Below are 16,046 nucleotides of genomic sequence, written 5' to 3' on the forward strand. Positions count from 1 at the left end.
CCCCTCTCGGCGGCCGCACCTGATTTCTGGTGGCAGCGGCGGCGGGGGGAAACGGCAGCAGGAACAGCAAACAGGCTAAAGAGCCGGTTTGTCCAGGTGAAGGAAAATAAAAGTTAATGCTGGTTGAGCAACCCTCATGCAGTGTAGCGTCCACAATTTGGCAGCAGTGTATTGGTGGAGCGCAGTGGTACAATATTCGATGGATTCAAGTATGTTCGCAAGGTAGCTCAGCCGCCAGCAAACAGTCAAAGAAAAACAAATGCACAAGAGAGCTCAAACAGAAAAATACTAATAGTCCGTCTCTCTACTACTTTTAACTAAAAGCAGCCACTCCCGCTGGTCAGTTCAGTTCTATGAAAATCAAAATTTAAAGCTACAGGAAGTTACTACGTGTTTAAGCTTTAAGCTATGAGCTGTAAGTGCTCCTCCAAACCTTACTGCATGTTCCAAAAAAAAATCCAGGCGGCTCCATCGACCTCCAGATAGCACGGCGCAGGAAACCCGGTAACTTTTCCCCAGTCTTTTCTGCAGGCGCTGTCGCAGTGTATTCTCCCCAAGATTGTGTCCGTAGGCTTAAGTCAGGTAATCCATGACGACCGTTAAGAAGCCAGCATTCGGCGTTCAGCGATCAGCGATTGCACTTGCTGCGCCCCGCCCTACAGGTCTTCCGCGGTCTCAGTAATTGCTCTCCCCGCGACTCTCAGCGGCTCCCAAATTACCGGTCTGGGGTCAAGAACAGCAGGAAAGCCATGAAGCTTCTGTACCACCCTGGTTACTGTGCAATCACATCACTCAGACGTGTCAGTGAGGTTCAGGAATTAATTCTTGACGAACAATTCTTTAAACTTTATGAAGACAAAATGGTACTATGTACCATTCCTACATTCCTTTCATAAGTGGCCTCCCAATTCCATTTAAATCAATCTATTGAGTTACCTTTTTTTTTATCCCCAACCTGATTCAGTTGCGGAAAGAGCGTTACACACACTAGATATAAAAGGAGCTCTTATATTGACAGAAATCAATCATTTTGAAAAACACAACAACTTTTTGTTTCCTTCTCGAAACCACATAAAGGACGAGTCATTTCTAAATCGGGTATTTCACGTTGAATTGTAAAATGTATCCAAATCTGCTATGCTAAAGCTGAGCAAGCTGTACATAGCCCTCTAAAGTCTCATTCTATTACCAAGAAGGGAGCTTCTAGGGCCTTCTTAGGAAATATACCCATGGCTGACATATGTATGGCAGCTACATGGACCACGCTACGCACATTTACAAAACATTACTGCGTAGATGTCGTGGCCCATCAACAAGCAAAATTGGGCCAGGCGGTTCTAAGAACTTTATTTCAAATAACTACAACCCACACAGGTTAACCACCTCTTATGGAGGAAAGCTGCTTTATAGTCTGTGCTAAGCGTGTATATCTACAGCCCCAAATGCCACAAACGGAAAATGTTATTTACCTAGTAAGCATCTGTTTGTGGCATGTAGTGTAGGAGAGTAGGGTCTGCTTTCCTATGGTCACCCCATTTTTTGCTTTTTGCTTCACTGGTCTTAGACTTAATGTGGCTGTGGGCCTGCTAATCAGACCCACAGCCCTGCTGTTCTCTCTCTAAATTCACACCATGTACTTTAGGTACATCACCAATTGGGATTTGGGTCACTTTTATGAGTCCCTGTACAGTGTACTATAGGTACCCAGGGCATAGGTGCACCCAAGGCCTACCAGGGGCTGCAGCATATCTTTTGCCACACCTGGCTGGCCATCCAAACTGACACAACTGGCTGATCACTCAGCTGGTGCAAGGTCGTGTAATCACCCCTTGCTTAGATATAGTATTCCTATGTCTAACCTTCTATCTAGACACATGTACACCTATAAGTCACTCCTATGGCAGGCCTTAACAATCCTGAAGGCAGAGTGCTTGGTTTTATGTGAGATGGTGCTCTTGCATGAGCTGAGCCTGTCTACAGCTTTCGTGACCATGTCCTTATAGCTGTTCTAGGATATTGCCATACCATATACTCTTAAGTGCATAATGAACCTCGCAGTCAGATGCTAACTTTGGTTTGGCTTTATCAAAACATGTCGTGTAAGGTGTCATACGCTTTGGAATACTACCCCCTTGCCAATTCTGGCGACGGGGGTAGCATTCCACCCTTCTAGAGGGAGACGACATGTTACTTCCATTAATCCCGGTTAAAGTTAACCAGAGCCTCAGCATCACAAAATGGATGCTGCTGCCACATACACAAGTCTGACCTCCTGCTGCTGGGAGGCCTTCCAGCGAGGGAGGCTTGGACAATAGGTTTCCTGTCTCAGGGAGGTGCTAGCACCACCCCAGACAGGCTATAGTGTATTGGGGCAGGGAGGGCTGAATGAAATGAGACACTGCCTGGAGCACACAAGGTGTCCCATGCATAGGCCAGTTCAAACCGGTGCTGGGGCACTCCAGCCCCAGCTCTGGCGCGAAAATGGACAAAGGGAAAGGGTGTAACCACCCCCTTCCTGGGTCCCACCCATAGGAGGGACCTTGCAGGTAATCCAGCCCCTAGATTTGGTATATAGATAGGAGCTGAGTCCCAAGACTTTAGATTTATCCAGACTGAAACTCTGATACGAAACTCTGGTACTTCGACATCCTACTCGACGTAGAAGACTGAAGAATCTCCCTTGTGGTCAAGGAGTGACTACCCTGTGCAAGCAGGCACCTTCAAGCGCTCAACGGTTTGCTTTGTCGTTGCTCCCGCCGGAGCCCGAACACAGAGCCTGACAAGACCCGGACTTCCAGACTTCCTTCAGCCCGATCCACAGCCACAGCAAAGCTGAGACCCGTGGAGGCGACGTGGGACCGGCCATCTTGGAAAGCCAGCAAAACGCTTTCCGTGCAGCTTCTGAGGCACCCTCGAAGTTGTGCATTGGGGATTGAGAAGCCCCAGCCCCGATCATCCACTGCACCAAAGATCACCTCTCCACACTCACCGAGTGCTGCGTGGGGCCCTTTTGCATTTTCCTACTCGACGCGTCTGTCCGGTCACGTGCCCGTTGGCTAGTGGCCTCTGTGACGGTGAAATCTACACTGCTGGTCTGGTTGCTCCAGACTGGCCCTTGCTTCCCTGCGAAGGAGAAGCCCTTCAGTCCTTGCTGGTCTGAGTAAGAAGCCCTCTTCGAATTCTGCGTGGGTTGCCTTTGCCAAGGCTTGTTGACTCCAATCCGGAAGCCGACACCGCCGACAGCGAGAGCCTTCGTGGGACAGTCCGTGCCCAGCTCCTGGTCGTCGTCGACACCTCCTGGTCCACGTGGCAGCAGACACAAGCTTCGCGACATCACCTGATTGCTCCCCGACATCGCCTGGTTCCTTCCTGGTCACTGGCTAGTGACCCAGACTCTGTCCCCTCTGCTTTTAGGTACTCTTCATCCTCGATCCGGCATTGGATCCGACCGGACTCTTCTCTCATGGTCGCCTGCAGCATCTTTTCTCCAAGGCTCCATAGAACTCAACAACGAAACCCGACACACTTTGGGACCTATGCACCCGCTTCCTCTGGGTGAGGTAATGCGAGTCCTGTGGTGCTCCTGTGAAGATTAACTCTCCTAGTGTCCTATTTTCAAGTGGTTAGCTTCTAGTCCAGTCGGAAGACTCCTAAACCTTTAACTCTCTAACTTTACGCACCCATTGACTTCTATGTGTGCACGCTTGTGCATTTAGACACTGCACCCGCATCCCGTGGGCCTCCTGCCTCCTAACTACTGTTAGTCCAGTGTACTCCAAGCGATTCCCAAGGCCCTAGGCCTTTCCATTGTTCGTGACGTGGCTCTTATACCACTATTTTAGTATATGGTTTAGCGGGCCACCAGGGCCTATCCATATTGTACAACTTATTGTATGTTATATTGAGTTACTTGTTATGCGCTTGTGCCTCTGTGCTCATAAAGAGTTCAGGGGATTGATTTAAGAAATAAATACATATATATATTTTGAATATATAACCTGTGTGGTATCCTTTCATTTGGTATTAAAAGGATTTCATATGGTAAAACAGCTGGCTTCACATGCCCTCTTGAGTTTAGCCTAAGACTGCTTTTGTCCATGCTACCCCTAGGATAGCTGGTCTATAAGGTTGACTTTACAACCATCACCATAAGGGTTGTTTGGATTGGTGCAAGGTGCTCAGTAGAAAAGTGAACATCATATACCAGGCCAACTTCTCACATGTAGTGCTATAGATTCACATGCGCCCACCTTCCTCTCCGGATACCTATGTGGACTGCATGTATATTTATGTACAAAGTCCACTATTTTTGCTTGGTCACCTCACTAAGATACATCATCCTTTGCACTCCATACTCGCCTGCCAAGCAGAAAACAATCTAACAGTGGAGTCGAGGACCATGCGCATTGCAAGCAAGAGGAGGAGTCACTATACCTCATGATTCAAAAGACTTCAAAGAAGAACAACTTGCACATTACCGAGCCTAACACTACATGGCGGGCGTATACTAAGCACTACAGCACTACATGCCACACACATATGCCTGCTGGTGAAGTAAAAATTTCCTTCTCATGGCTGGGGTTATTGTTACTAATTAATGTGGAGATGTGTGAGATGTGGATTTTGTACACTGTTATCCATTCCTAGAATTTCAGGTGTCCTTCCTCCCCACTGTTGAAGAAAGATTGAAAAGAATGGTACTCTAAATACTATGTGTGTAACATTGTTAAGTAACTACAAGGACTTTACTGTTCGTGATCCTGTCAAACGTAATTCTCACCTTTTTGTTCTTATAATACTCCACTACTTTTATAACTGATTGACTGTGCATTTCCTTTTGGTGATTATTTAAAGTCTGGGCACCGCTATCACCAAGGCCCTAATGACACTTTTTCACAAATATGCAAAGCCATTCTTTCCTTGGTCATTGACTCCATTTGCAATCTGTTTAAAATTATTTCAGATCTTAAGGAAACGAAAAGCCCGCTTGATATGTTTAAAGTAACTGCAGAAGACCGAGCAGAATGCAATGAAAATTACAGAAAAAAAGATGATATTTCATTTGAAAAGGCTACAGATGAGGGCAAAGCAAGAGACTATAGACAAGCTTTGAATGAAAGGAGAAGTACTAGAGATGAAACAGATACCTGGTCTTTCATTGCTGGTGAAGGGGAGCAAGAGATAACAGGCACAGTGTCTCACATACAAGAGAATGCTGGTAAGTAAGACGTTTACGTGTAACTAAATTGTTATTATGTGCTGCACCATTAATGCTTTTTTGAGGAAACATACGTTGCTTTTAGAATAGACCAATACTTGGGACATGGTCATATGTTTGTTGTCTTGTGCCGATTAGATGGTGAGCATTACCTTATATAAATGTGATCTTGCGCACTCCAATGGGTGCATTAATTGCCATGAATTTCCCTTGACTCTTTTTTTATTAATTAGAACTTTGTGCATGCATTATTGAAAGAAGCAAAGAGTGGTTTGTAGTTTTTCTTTCTATTACATATGAATCAAAATAAAATCTTGAATGTTTTTTTCTACTTTAAAACGTAAATGCTTGATCTTTTCTTTGGGCATGAATAAGTTGATCTGTTTGTATGATATCCAAAAGTTTCACTCCGCTTCGGAAGTTGATACATTTGGTCTGCACATTTTATAATTGAATTAAAGCTAGACTTTTTAGGCTGTTTTCTTTCCATTTAAAAAACATCAAGGAAACATGAAATGTGTAAGCTCAAGTCTAGAAACAAATATTGGAAGTCTCTAGTCCCATGCAAGAGGCTCAATGCGGTGGTCTCAAGATCTTGCTTGTTGTTCCTATTGTCTGGAGATAGCAGGTATATGGTAAACAAGCATTTGCAATGCAACAGGTCTCGCATTTACGCAAGTTTGAGCTATTGGCATTATAAATATCTGAAAGAGACATGTTAGTGATAGATTCCTTACCTTAGAATATCCCCAGGCGTCAGACTGGATCCGGAAATTTTTTGCGTAGCAATACCCCTACGCGCCGACAGGCGTCGTCCGCAGCTCCGTGTTTGTCGTCGGCGTAGTTAGCGCCGGAATGACGTCGTCGGAGTACTTAGACGCCGCCCATGCGCGCTGACGTCAGTTCTTCTTTTTTCCGCGCCAGCTAGCGCAGATCCGGAGAAACTCTACCCCTTAGTCTTTTTTGACTAAACTTTTTGATCTTTTTGATCATTTCTCTACTCGAGTCTTCGACTCCGACGGTGCTGGTAGGGATGCCCGGGTTCAAACCCTGTTCCAAGTGCGACCGACTGATGTCGGTTACCGACCCCCATCGCCGGTGCTTGAAGTGTTTATCCTCGACCACCACGACCGCACCTGCTCCGACTGCCGGGCCCTGACGTTGAAAGCTAGGCAGGAGCGGTCCCGCAAGTGACTCGAGCTCTGGCAGTCGGCCCCGCGCCGCTCCAGGTCCCGGTACCACAGGAGGTCGAGGGACCGGTCGCGGGGTCGGAGTCCTCGCAGCTCCGGGAGTGGACATCGGTGTCAGGATCAAAGTCCTCAGGTAAGAGGCATGAGAGGTCGGAGAGACGTCATCGTTCCTCCGACCCACCCCGACGCTCGCATGATGCGGCCGGGGGTTCGGGTGACACCACCCACGCGGCTCCGACGGAGTCGCAGGCGTCGCCGCCTACCCCACACCTTCGGGTCCCTGGGCATGACGCGTCGCATGGGGAGGTCGAGCGGTATCTCATGGCCATGAGGTCCCTCCCTTCTCAGTCGGGTCCCGTGGCGCCTCTGGTGCACTGTCTCGTCGGACAGGTGGGTGCTGCAAATCGTCCGAAGGGGCTACTCCCTCCCCTTCGAGGCGACCCCTCCAGCCATGCCACCGCTATTCCACCGCGTGTCGGGGGATCACTTGCAACTTCTGCAAGAGGAAGTCACGGCCCTCTTGGCCAAGGGGGCCATCGAGCGCGTTCCTGGGCCAGAAGTAGGGTGTGGTTGTTACTCCAACTATTTTCTAGTACCCAAGAAGGGCAAAGGGGGCCTACGCCCTATCTTGGACCTACAGAACGTCAACGGCTTCCTCCGGAAGGAGAAGATCAAGATGCTGACTTTGGCTCAGGTCTTAGCTGACCTGGACCCTGGAGACTGGATGGTAGGTTTGGACTTGCAGGACGCTTATTTTCACATCCCCGTCCTGCCGGCCCACCGGCGTTACCTGCGGTTCACGGTAGGCCACGAGCACTTTCAGTTTACCGTGCTCCCCTTCGGCCTTACCAGCGCCCCACGGGTGTTCACGAAGGTGATGGCGGTGGTCGCAGCTCATCTTCCCCGACCTCGACGACTGGTTGTTGAAGGCGGGCTCGCCCCAGACAGTCGTCAGCCACCTCCAGACTACGGCCGACCTTCTGCACTTGCTGGGGTTCTCCATCAACGTGCCGAAGTCGCAGCTGTGTCCCTCTCAGAAGCTCCTCTTCATTGGAGCGGTTCTGGACGCAGTTTCCGGTTTATCCTCCCGAACAGCGGGTTCGGGATATTCAGGCTCTGATTCAGATCTTTCAGCCTTTATCCCAAGTCTCGGTCAGGTTGACGCTGGGGCTGATGGCCTCCTGCATCCTTCTGGTGCATCACGCCCGGTGGCGGATGCGGGCTTTGCAGTGGGACCTGAAGTTTGTGGGCCCAGCATCAGGGCAACTTGTCCGAATATGTCTTGATCTCAGAGGGCACTGCAAGACAGTTGCAGTGGTGGCTCACGGACCGCGATTGGGTCAGTGGCAGATCCCTCTCCCTACCTCACCCGGAGCACGTGGTTGTGACAGACTCGTCCCTCCAGGGTTGGGGAGGCCACATGGGAGAGGCGGAGATCAGAGGCCTCTGGTCTCCGGCGGAGTCCCGGCTCCATATCAACCTTCTGGAGCTGCGGGCGATCCGACTTGCACTGAAGGCATTCCTCCCCTCTGTCCGGGGGAGTGTAGTGCAGGTGTTCACGGACAACACCACCGCCATGTGGTACTGCAATAAACAGGGCGGGGTGGGGTCGTGGACCCTATGCCACGAGGCTCTGTGCCTCTGGCAGTGGCTGGAACATCAGGGCGTGACCCTGGTGGTTCAACACCTGGCAGGTTCTCTGAATGCCAGGGTGGACGAACTCAGCCGTCGGTGCATGATGGATCACGAATGGCGTCTGCACTCGGACATCGCGCAAGGTCTCTTTCAGCAGTGGGGAGAGCCTTGATTAGATCTATTCGCCACAGAAGAAAACGTGCAATGTCATCAGTTCTGCGCGTTGGAGTTTCCAAGGCGGCACTCGCTCGGAGACGCTTTTCGTCGCGAGTGGAGTTGCGGTCTATTGTACGCCTTTCCGCCTATACCACTTCTGCCCAGAGTGCTGAAGAAGATCAGGCGCGACCGGGCCCAGGTTATCCTTGTGGCTCCGGACTCGGCACGAAGATACTGGTATCCCGAGCTACTCAGCATGCCAGTCGATCTCCCGATTCGTCTGCCTCTTCGGGAGGACCTTCTGTCGCAGCAGCAGGGGACAATCCTCTACCCGAACCTGTCCAGTCTCCATCTACAAGCTTGGAGATTGAGCGGCGACAGTTGAGGCCATTTGACTTGCCTCCCGAAGTCTGTAATGTCATTCTGGCAGCCAGGCGTCCCTCCACAAAGTTGGTATATGCCTGCAGGTGGAACAGATTTGTGGCATGGGGCACAGCAAAGGCTGTGGACCCAATCTCTGCACCCCTTTCTGAGGTTCTCCTCTTTCTTCTTTCTCTCGCCCAGCAGGGCTCTGCTCTGGGCACTATCAAGGGGTACCTTTCTGCCCTTTCCGCCTTCTTAAGGCTACCTGATCAGCCTTCCTTGTTCAAGTCCCCCATTGTAAATAGGTTTTTGAAGGGCATCACACACATGTTCCCTCTTGTTACTTTCGTGATGCCCCAGTGGGACTTGACTCTTGTACTTACTTACCTAATGTGTGCTCCCTTTGAGCCGCTCCATAACTGTCCTCTGTCTTCTTACTTTGAAGACTGCTTTCCTGGTTGCCATCACCTCTGCCAGGAGAGTGAGTGAGCTCCAGGCTTTCTTCTACACCTCCTTTCCTCTCTGTCCATCCGGACAAGGTTGTGTTGCGGACGAGACCCTCTTTCCTGCCCAAGGTTGTTACGGCCTTCCACATCGGGCAGTCCATTACCTTGCCCACCTTCTTTCCGCCTCCGCATCCCTCGAAAGAGGAAGAGAGGCTCCCCCATATGGACCCAAAACGTGTGCTCTCTTACTATCTAGATCGCACACGCCAGTTCCGGGTGGATGACCAACTCTTTGTTGGTTACGTAGGCGCTAAGAAGGGAAAGGCGGTGCACAAGCGGACCATCTCGTGGTGGATCATCTTGTGTATCCAGGTGTGTTACTCCTTGCCTAAGAAGGAGCCCCCTGTTGGACTAAGGGCTCATTCCACTCTGGCCACGGTGACTACCACTGCCCTGGGCCGAGGAGTGCCCTTGCAGGACATTTGCCAGGCAGCTACGTGGGCTTCGCTGCACACGTTTGCAAGGCACTATTGCCTGGACAGCCAAGTGCAGAGGGATGGCTTCTTTGGCCGTTCCGTCCTCCAGGACTTTCTGGTGTGATTATTGGTTCGCAGACCAACCACCGGGGTTGGCATTGCTGGGGTATCTATTCTAAGGTAAGGAATCTATCGCTAACATGTCTCTTTCAGATGCACAAGTTACTACTTGTGTAACGATATATCTGTAAGAAACATTAGTCAGTGATAGATTCCTTACCGACCCACTCATCCTCCCCGTTCTGCGACCCAATATCTAGGGATAAGGTCATCCCCTTTCAGGGCCCTAGTTTCATGGCACCAGTGTTGGTTCTATCATGGCTCTGCGTATCTGGCGCGGAAAAGCTGTGTATCAGAACTGACGTCAGCGCGCATGGGCGTCGTCTAAGTACTCCGACGACATCATTCCGGCGCTAACGACGCGGACGACGGAAGCGGAGCAAGGACGACGCCTGCCACCGCGCAGGGGTATTGCTACGCAAAACAATTCCGGATCCAGTCTGACGCCTGGGGATATTCTAAGCTAAGGAATCTATCACTAACTAATGTCTCTTACAGATATATCGTTACACAAGTAGTAACTTGTGCGACAATGCCTTTTATTCATGTTTTGGTTTTTGAAACATTAATAAAACTTATTGTTATTTACAGTACCAATAGCTTAAACTCACATAAACACGAGACCTATTGTATTGCAAATGCTGGTTACATTTGCCACATAGAAACATTCTTTCTTTAGGATGGCTCTGGTGAGGTACGATTAATGGATTGATTTTGTATCTAGATTAGGGTGGACTCCCAAAGGAGCAAAAGAATTATCCAGTACTTTGTGACCCCCCCCAACAACTCTTTTCAAGAGGTCAAAGTTCAGTTCCATTGATGTCAACCAGGACTTCACAGAGTTTCGTGTCATTTCTCTGGTCCCCCCTTTGATTTGGGTGAAATGACACCGCCGCATATCTTGGTGGTCATAAACGCCATTTTTTGCCAATAAACCTTGCCAAAAATGTACAGTGTAACACATTTTCGGAGCATTTTTTCAGTGCAAGCATTTCTCCAGTGTTCAAAGATCAACAACTCTTTTAAACATGCAATAAATTAATGTCTTTGTGGACCTCCCTCGTTGCGTAAAAAACAAATGTAGTGTTTTTCAACTTATTGGACAGTTAACTGTACTAATTTATAATAGAAGGGGTTATGGTCCATATCGCTTGTGTGTCGGCAAGTTTAGGGTCAGTTCAGTGTCTTTAAGCATTTGAAAGAGGTAATGATGAGCCTGATGGCGTGGGCCACTCGCAGCTTGTTAACCCCGTGCCCTCGTGGGCTCTGTGCAACTTTCTTCCAGAGGGCTAGACTTGTGAACGCGCATCCTTTTATCCAGTATTATGGGTGTATTTCATAGATTCACATGCCTGAATCATTCACCGTCGTCGGGATGGGAGTCCCCGGTACATAAATAAAGTAATGTCCTATAGACCTATAGAGAATAGTAGGCCTAAAGGCCTCACATTAATAACATATCCATGTCCTTTTGTAAAAAGGACCAAACTCTAGAAAAGAGCCAATCAGCTTTCACCTCCCTCTAGAACCCTCCTGGCAGGAGCCTCAGTCCCTCAGACTTTCTAACGCACATTGTGCTAAGGGAGTCTCCCCTCAGCTCTGCTCAGGTTTGTTTCTTCACAGCTTTCTTTTTCTTCAGTATTTTGGAATATTTTCCTGTTTTTCCTCAAGCGAAAGCTATACACTATGGCTGATACTCCAAAGAAGGGTCTCTTTAGAGCATAGATCTTCAATCTATGGGGCACGAACCCCAGGAGGGGTGTAGAGTCATTGGCAGGGGGTCGCGCATTCACCTGCCTCACTGCTGCCTCGAATCCAAAACGTTTTCGTTTCGTTTTGGATTCGAAATAATTACATCCCAGGAGCCTCTCAGATTGGAGGACAGGGCAAAATAAGCCAATCATATTGTGGCTACATCATCAATGCCTGTCCTCCAATCAGGGAGACTGCACAGCATGCACACCAGGAAATGCCCGCGAACATTGTAGATGGACCAGCGCCTTCGTAATGCAGGCTGGATTTCCACGGAGTTCTGCGAAGTCACTGCTGCCTTTCACTGGATCCAGTTGTCTTTCTTGGCGGGTGCTGCTTTCACCTCGAGTTCTTTTTTTCAACTCATTTCCGTGGCTCATTGCTGCCTCTGCATTAGGATCTCCGTCCAGGCTGGTTTTCATGGCAACCCGAAGCTTCCAGGAATAATTAGGAAACCCCCTTCTCATCCTCCATGCCCTGGCTTTTCAGCTGCAGACATTCACTGAAACTATCTAGAATGCACGCAAAAACACACACCCAGATTCTTATTAACCCTGGGCGAAGCACTACGCTACGCTCGCGGAGTTTGCGAAGTTTTCGCAACTTCGCACTACGCGAGCGGCACGTAGCACAGTGCGAACATGCGTAGTGCAGCGTAGCGTAGTGCAGCGGTCATTTTTTGCTTGTTCGCGGTCCTGAACGTCATGTTCGCGACCGCGAGCAAGCAAAATGACATCCCGGCGAGATTGTCAACGCGAGGAGGTTAGGTTTCTCATTGTGAGTGGTTGCGCATGCTCGCGACCGCTCTCAATGAGAAACTACCTGTTCGCGTTGAGAAAGCTGCCGCTCGAGTAATAATCTACTCGAGCAGCAGAAAATTACAGCTCGCACTGTGCAAGATGCCGTTTTCAATGCTTGCACAGTGCCGGATGCTTGTCCGCACTGTGCAATCATTGAAAACGCATCTTGCACAGTGCGAACATGCTACTACGCAGCTCGCGTGGTGCTACGTGAAGTTCGCGAAGTGCACTTCGCGTAGCGCTACTTCGCGAACTACGCCCACCCTTAATTCTTATCTGTTTCCTTGATTGAACGAACAGGAAAAAGGCTCCGGTTCATTTTTATAACGGTGGAATGGTGTTTATTTTTGGTATACTTTCTGTTTTTGTAGCTGCAGTTACATATTCATTTTTGTGACATTTAAATGGTTATTTTCCGCGTTCTTTCCGCTTTTATTCTTGTAGCAGCAGAATAATATAATGCTTCTGGCAAAGTACAGTTTGCCACACTTTCCCAGAAAAAGTGATGGTTATTTGTTCTTGTGTAAAGCATCCATGATTGCACCTTACTTGATGTAGTACAAAAAATGTTATCACGTGGTGGAATAATTTAGAACGGGGCTGGGAGAGTTCATCTGCGGACATCATTTTTTGTCAAAAAGTTCTAGATAGAAAATATTCACAAAATCGCAATATATGAGACTGGTAGCCACAATAGCGTCTCATGTGTTTTTTATTACATGGAGCGGTGTTTTTTAAATAGGAAAAATAATGTATATTAAATTCAATAGGATGTGCAATGAAATAGTGCAAATGTTGCAGTGACAAGAGAGAATTCTAAAGGCACAGGAAAAGGAAGCAGTCCTTGAAATTAACTCCGCAATTTGGATTGAAGCTTGTGTTCACACTCTTAAAACAGTGCATGATGCAAATTGCAGAAACCTGCGGCCAATGACTGATCTATAATTTCCTTGCATATCTTCATAAATGTAAACAGGAGATCACAAATTCATGTCCCTGATGTCAAGGCTGTGTAGACTGGATCCACATTCTATGTACGTTCCCAGTTCTAATCTATTAGCAGCAGGTTCTTGTATACACAGGACCAACTGTCTAGGTTTTGATCTAACACCTGATGCAGTCAGAATGTTCATAGGCTGTTCCACTCACTTATAGATTCCACCAAAAGGAGGGCATTGGTTGTGGTTTATAACTGCGCTAATCACTAGATTGGTGCATATGGGCTCATGGAAACCTAAATAGCCTTCTGAATTTCAGCTGTGGTTAGAAACAGATCATTATGTCCTGAAAATAAATGTATTTTAAAGATATTGGTGCTACACACATTAGAAAAATTATGACATTTGTAATTACACTTTTTGCAAAGAAACAAGATTCCAAACATGGAGTAATTTAAATTGTGCACTTCAAATGTATTAATAAAGATTCTATAAATGACAAGCAATCGAAGTAATATTTGTGGTAATACAGCAAAACATAAGAATATGCCAGAACATTTGGTCAACCATGTAGATACAACTACAGCTTCAATGCATAAGTATCTTCTCGTGAGTAAAATCAAAGCCTTACTCTGCAAACGTGGCCAAGCACTAACTCTCGAAATGTCCATTTAGTTAATTCTTAACTTTTTCATACCTCTTCTGCTATTCTGATCCCTCCACCCAAACAAGCCTTGCTAAACCCTGCCCTCTGACTCTTCCCCCTCCGTCTCCTTTTTACTCATCCCAAGCCTCCTACTACTGCTATGAGCTCCAAAACATCTCTCCACTATCCTTCTCAATCCAAATAATATACCATATCCACCACTCCAAATTACTTTCCTTTTTCACTATACTAATTCACCAATAATTATTAATGGGTTCTGGAGAAGCGTGCTACTTGCTGAAAAAGCGCTTCAACACATCTTCAGGGGTAATTAGCGCTATATAAAATGCAATTACAATACCTTTGACATGCTGCAGCAGTGAATAATTTGTGGGTCTTCAGTGCATATAGAACACTTCCCGCCATTTTGTTTGCAATGAGATTTTGTGTCCTAAACTAAGCACATGTGACTCAACGCTGAATGGCTCCTCCGCATATATGCTGTTGCCATTGTGGTATTGAATACCAATGTGTGCCAAAACTGTTCTATCATTTTCCATGACTGGTCTATAAGTTTGTCAGCAATAAAATGTCATAAATCACCCAGGTACCGGGGAGGGGAGAAGGAGGAGACAATGGCGTGCGGTAAACAGCTGTCTGTCTCATGTCAAGGCCAGGCTCTCACAGGATCGCTGTGTGTGCTAATTTGGAGGCCACTCAGCTCCTCGCCGACTGCCTGTGTGATCTTGAATGATCTCGTTTACCTTCGATTACCGGTCTCTGGGTACAATGAACTTCACTCACAAAAAAGAAACAACGTGTGTCTTTTGGCTTCCATCTCTAGACGAGTGTGTTTTGCAACCTTTCACAGCCTCTTTTCTGACCCTCACCCTGCAAAGGTCTTTCCAAGGCGAAGGCTCAGTTTAGCCAGTGCAACATGTTGTCCTCCACCTGTACCAAATGAATGGGAACACGTGTTCACAATGGGTGCCATTCTCCTTCCAGACACTAAGCCTCCCACTGTACTGAATGTCTGGCCTGCATAGAAGGGTGCTTCTAGGGGCACTGACATCACCAAACCTTTGATTTGCTAAATACTGTTCAATACTTTTTCCCCACTGTAAAATGATTTGCCGTGGTAATTGGGGCAGCTTTTGGTTGTGGATGATGATGAGTACCTAGTTCTAGAATTTTTTGTCGGAGGGGGTCCTTATGCCTAATATTTTTTGACAGGGGGGTCTCGGCATCAAAAAGTTTGAAGACCTCTGCTTTAGAGCCTGTGGCTCTTGTGGTAAGAAAAGGCTACACATGGATGACCAACATAAGGACTGTCTGTAATGCCTATACCCAGATCAATCTGCTAAGGACTGCAAGGTATGTCGAAACTTTTCAACTAAGACCCTCAAAGATCGAGAAGGACGCCTTTTAATCTGGCTCCAAAGGCTTAAAGATAGAGATAACTTGGATTCCTCTGAGGAGGTTCTTCAGTCTCCTCAAAATTATCTCTGAAAAGGCCAAGGGTAGCTTCCCTTAGCCCCTTGGACACTCCTCAAAAGAAGACATCAAAAAAGTCTTCAGAGGCTATGTCAAAAACAGCTTCTGAGAAAGAGGTTCACACCTTCAAGAAGCCTGCACCGTCGACGATGACAATATCGTTGACGACATCTTCAGCGACGAAGAAAGCAGTGTCTCCTGCTTATGTGTCTACGTCGACGACAGTCTCGACGATGGCGGCATCGTCGTCATTATCATCATAGACGACGGCGACCCCATCGTCGACGGCGGGTAAAGCTTTATCGTCTACAATAGTAATCAAGAGATCATCGTCGACGCCTAAGATCCCGTCGACGATAGCCTCGCCGACGACAGCGTCGACAACGAGATCATCACCGTCGACGAAGGCCCCGTCGACAAAGGCCTCGTCGTCGAAGGCACCATCGACGAAGGCACCGCCGACGAAGGCACCGCCGACGAAGGCACCGCCGACGAAGGCACCGCCGACAACAGGAACATCTATACCAGCGACGACGGCCCCTTCGACGACCGCTTCACCGGCTATGGCAACTGTCAACACTACTCCGTCGACGATCTCACCGTCGACGGTGATTGATTCTGGCTTCCAAACAGCTTCTGTGCGTCTAAAGATCACGAGAAAGACGCTGACGCCGGAGTTAACTTCTCCTAGCTGTGTGCAACTATTGCCACTAGCATGTCTCCTTCAAGATGAGGATTCTGATGACGGGGATATGTTCCAGTTGGCAACTAGCCCCTCAGAACTGCATGTCAAATGCCAGAGCTCAGATGAG

At 47.9% G+C, this 16,046-nt stretch overlaps 1 protein-coding gene across 1 annotated transcript in view; it reads left to right on the forward strand.

Moving 5' to 3' along the window:
• Positions 1–16,046, forward strand: part of MPHOSPH8 (M-phase phosphoprotein 8) — a 303,929-nt gene that overhangs the window by 188,528 nt on the left and 99,355 nt on the right. Inside the window, exon 6 of the mRNA XM_078657070.1 lies at positions 4,964–5,218. Within this exon, the coding sequence (XP_078513196.1) occupies positions 4,964–5,218 (255 nt within the window). The remainder of the gene's footprint in view (positions 1–4,963; positions 5,219–16,046) is intronic.

The sequence above is a fragment of the Lissotriton helveticus genome, chromosome 8 (genome assembly GCF_964261635.1).
Source record: "Lissotriton helveticus chromosome 8, aLisHel1.1, whole genome shotgun sequence".
NCBI classification, from domain to species: Eukaryota; Metazoa; Chordata; class Amphibia; order Caudata; family Salamandridae; genus Lissotriton; species Lissotriton helveticus.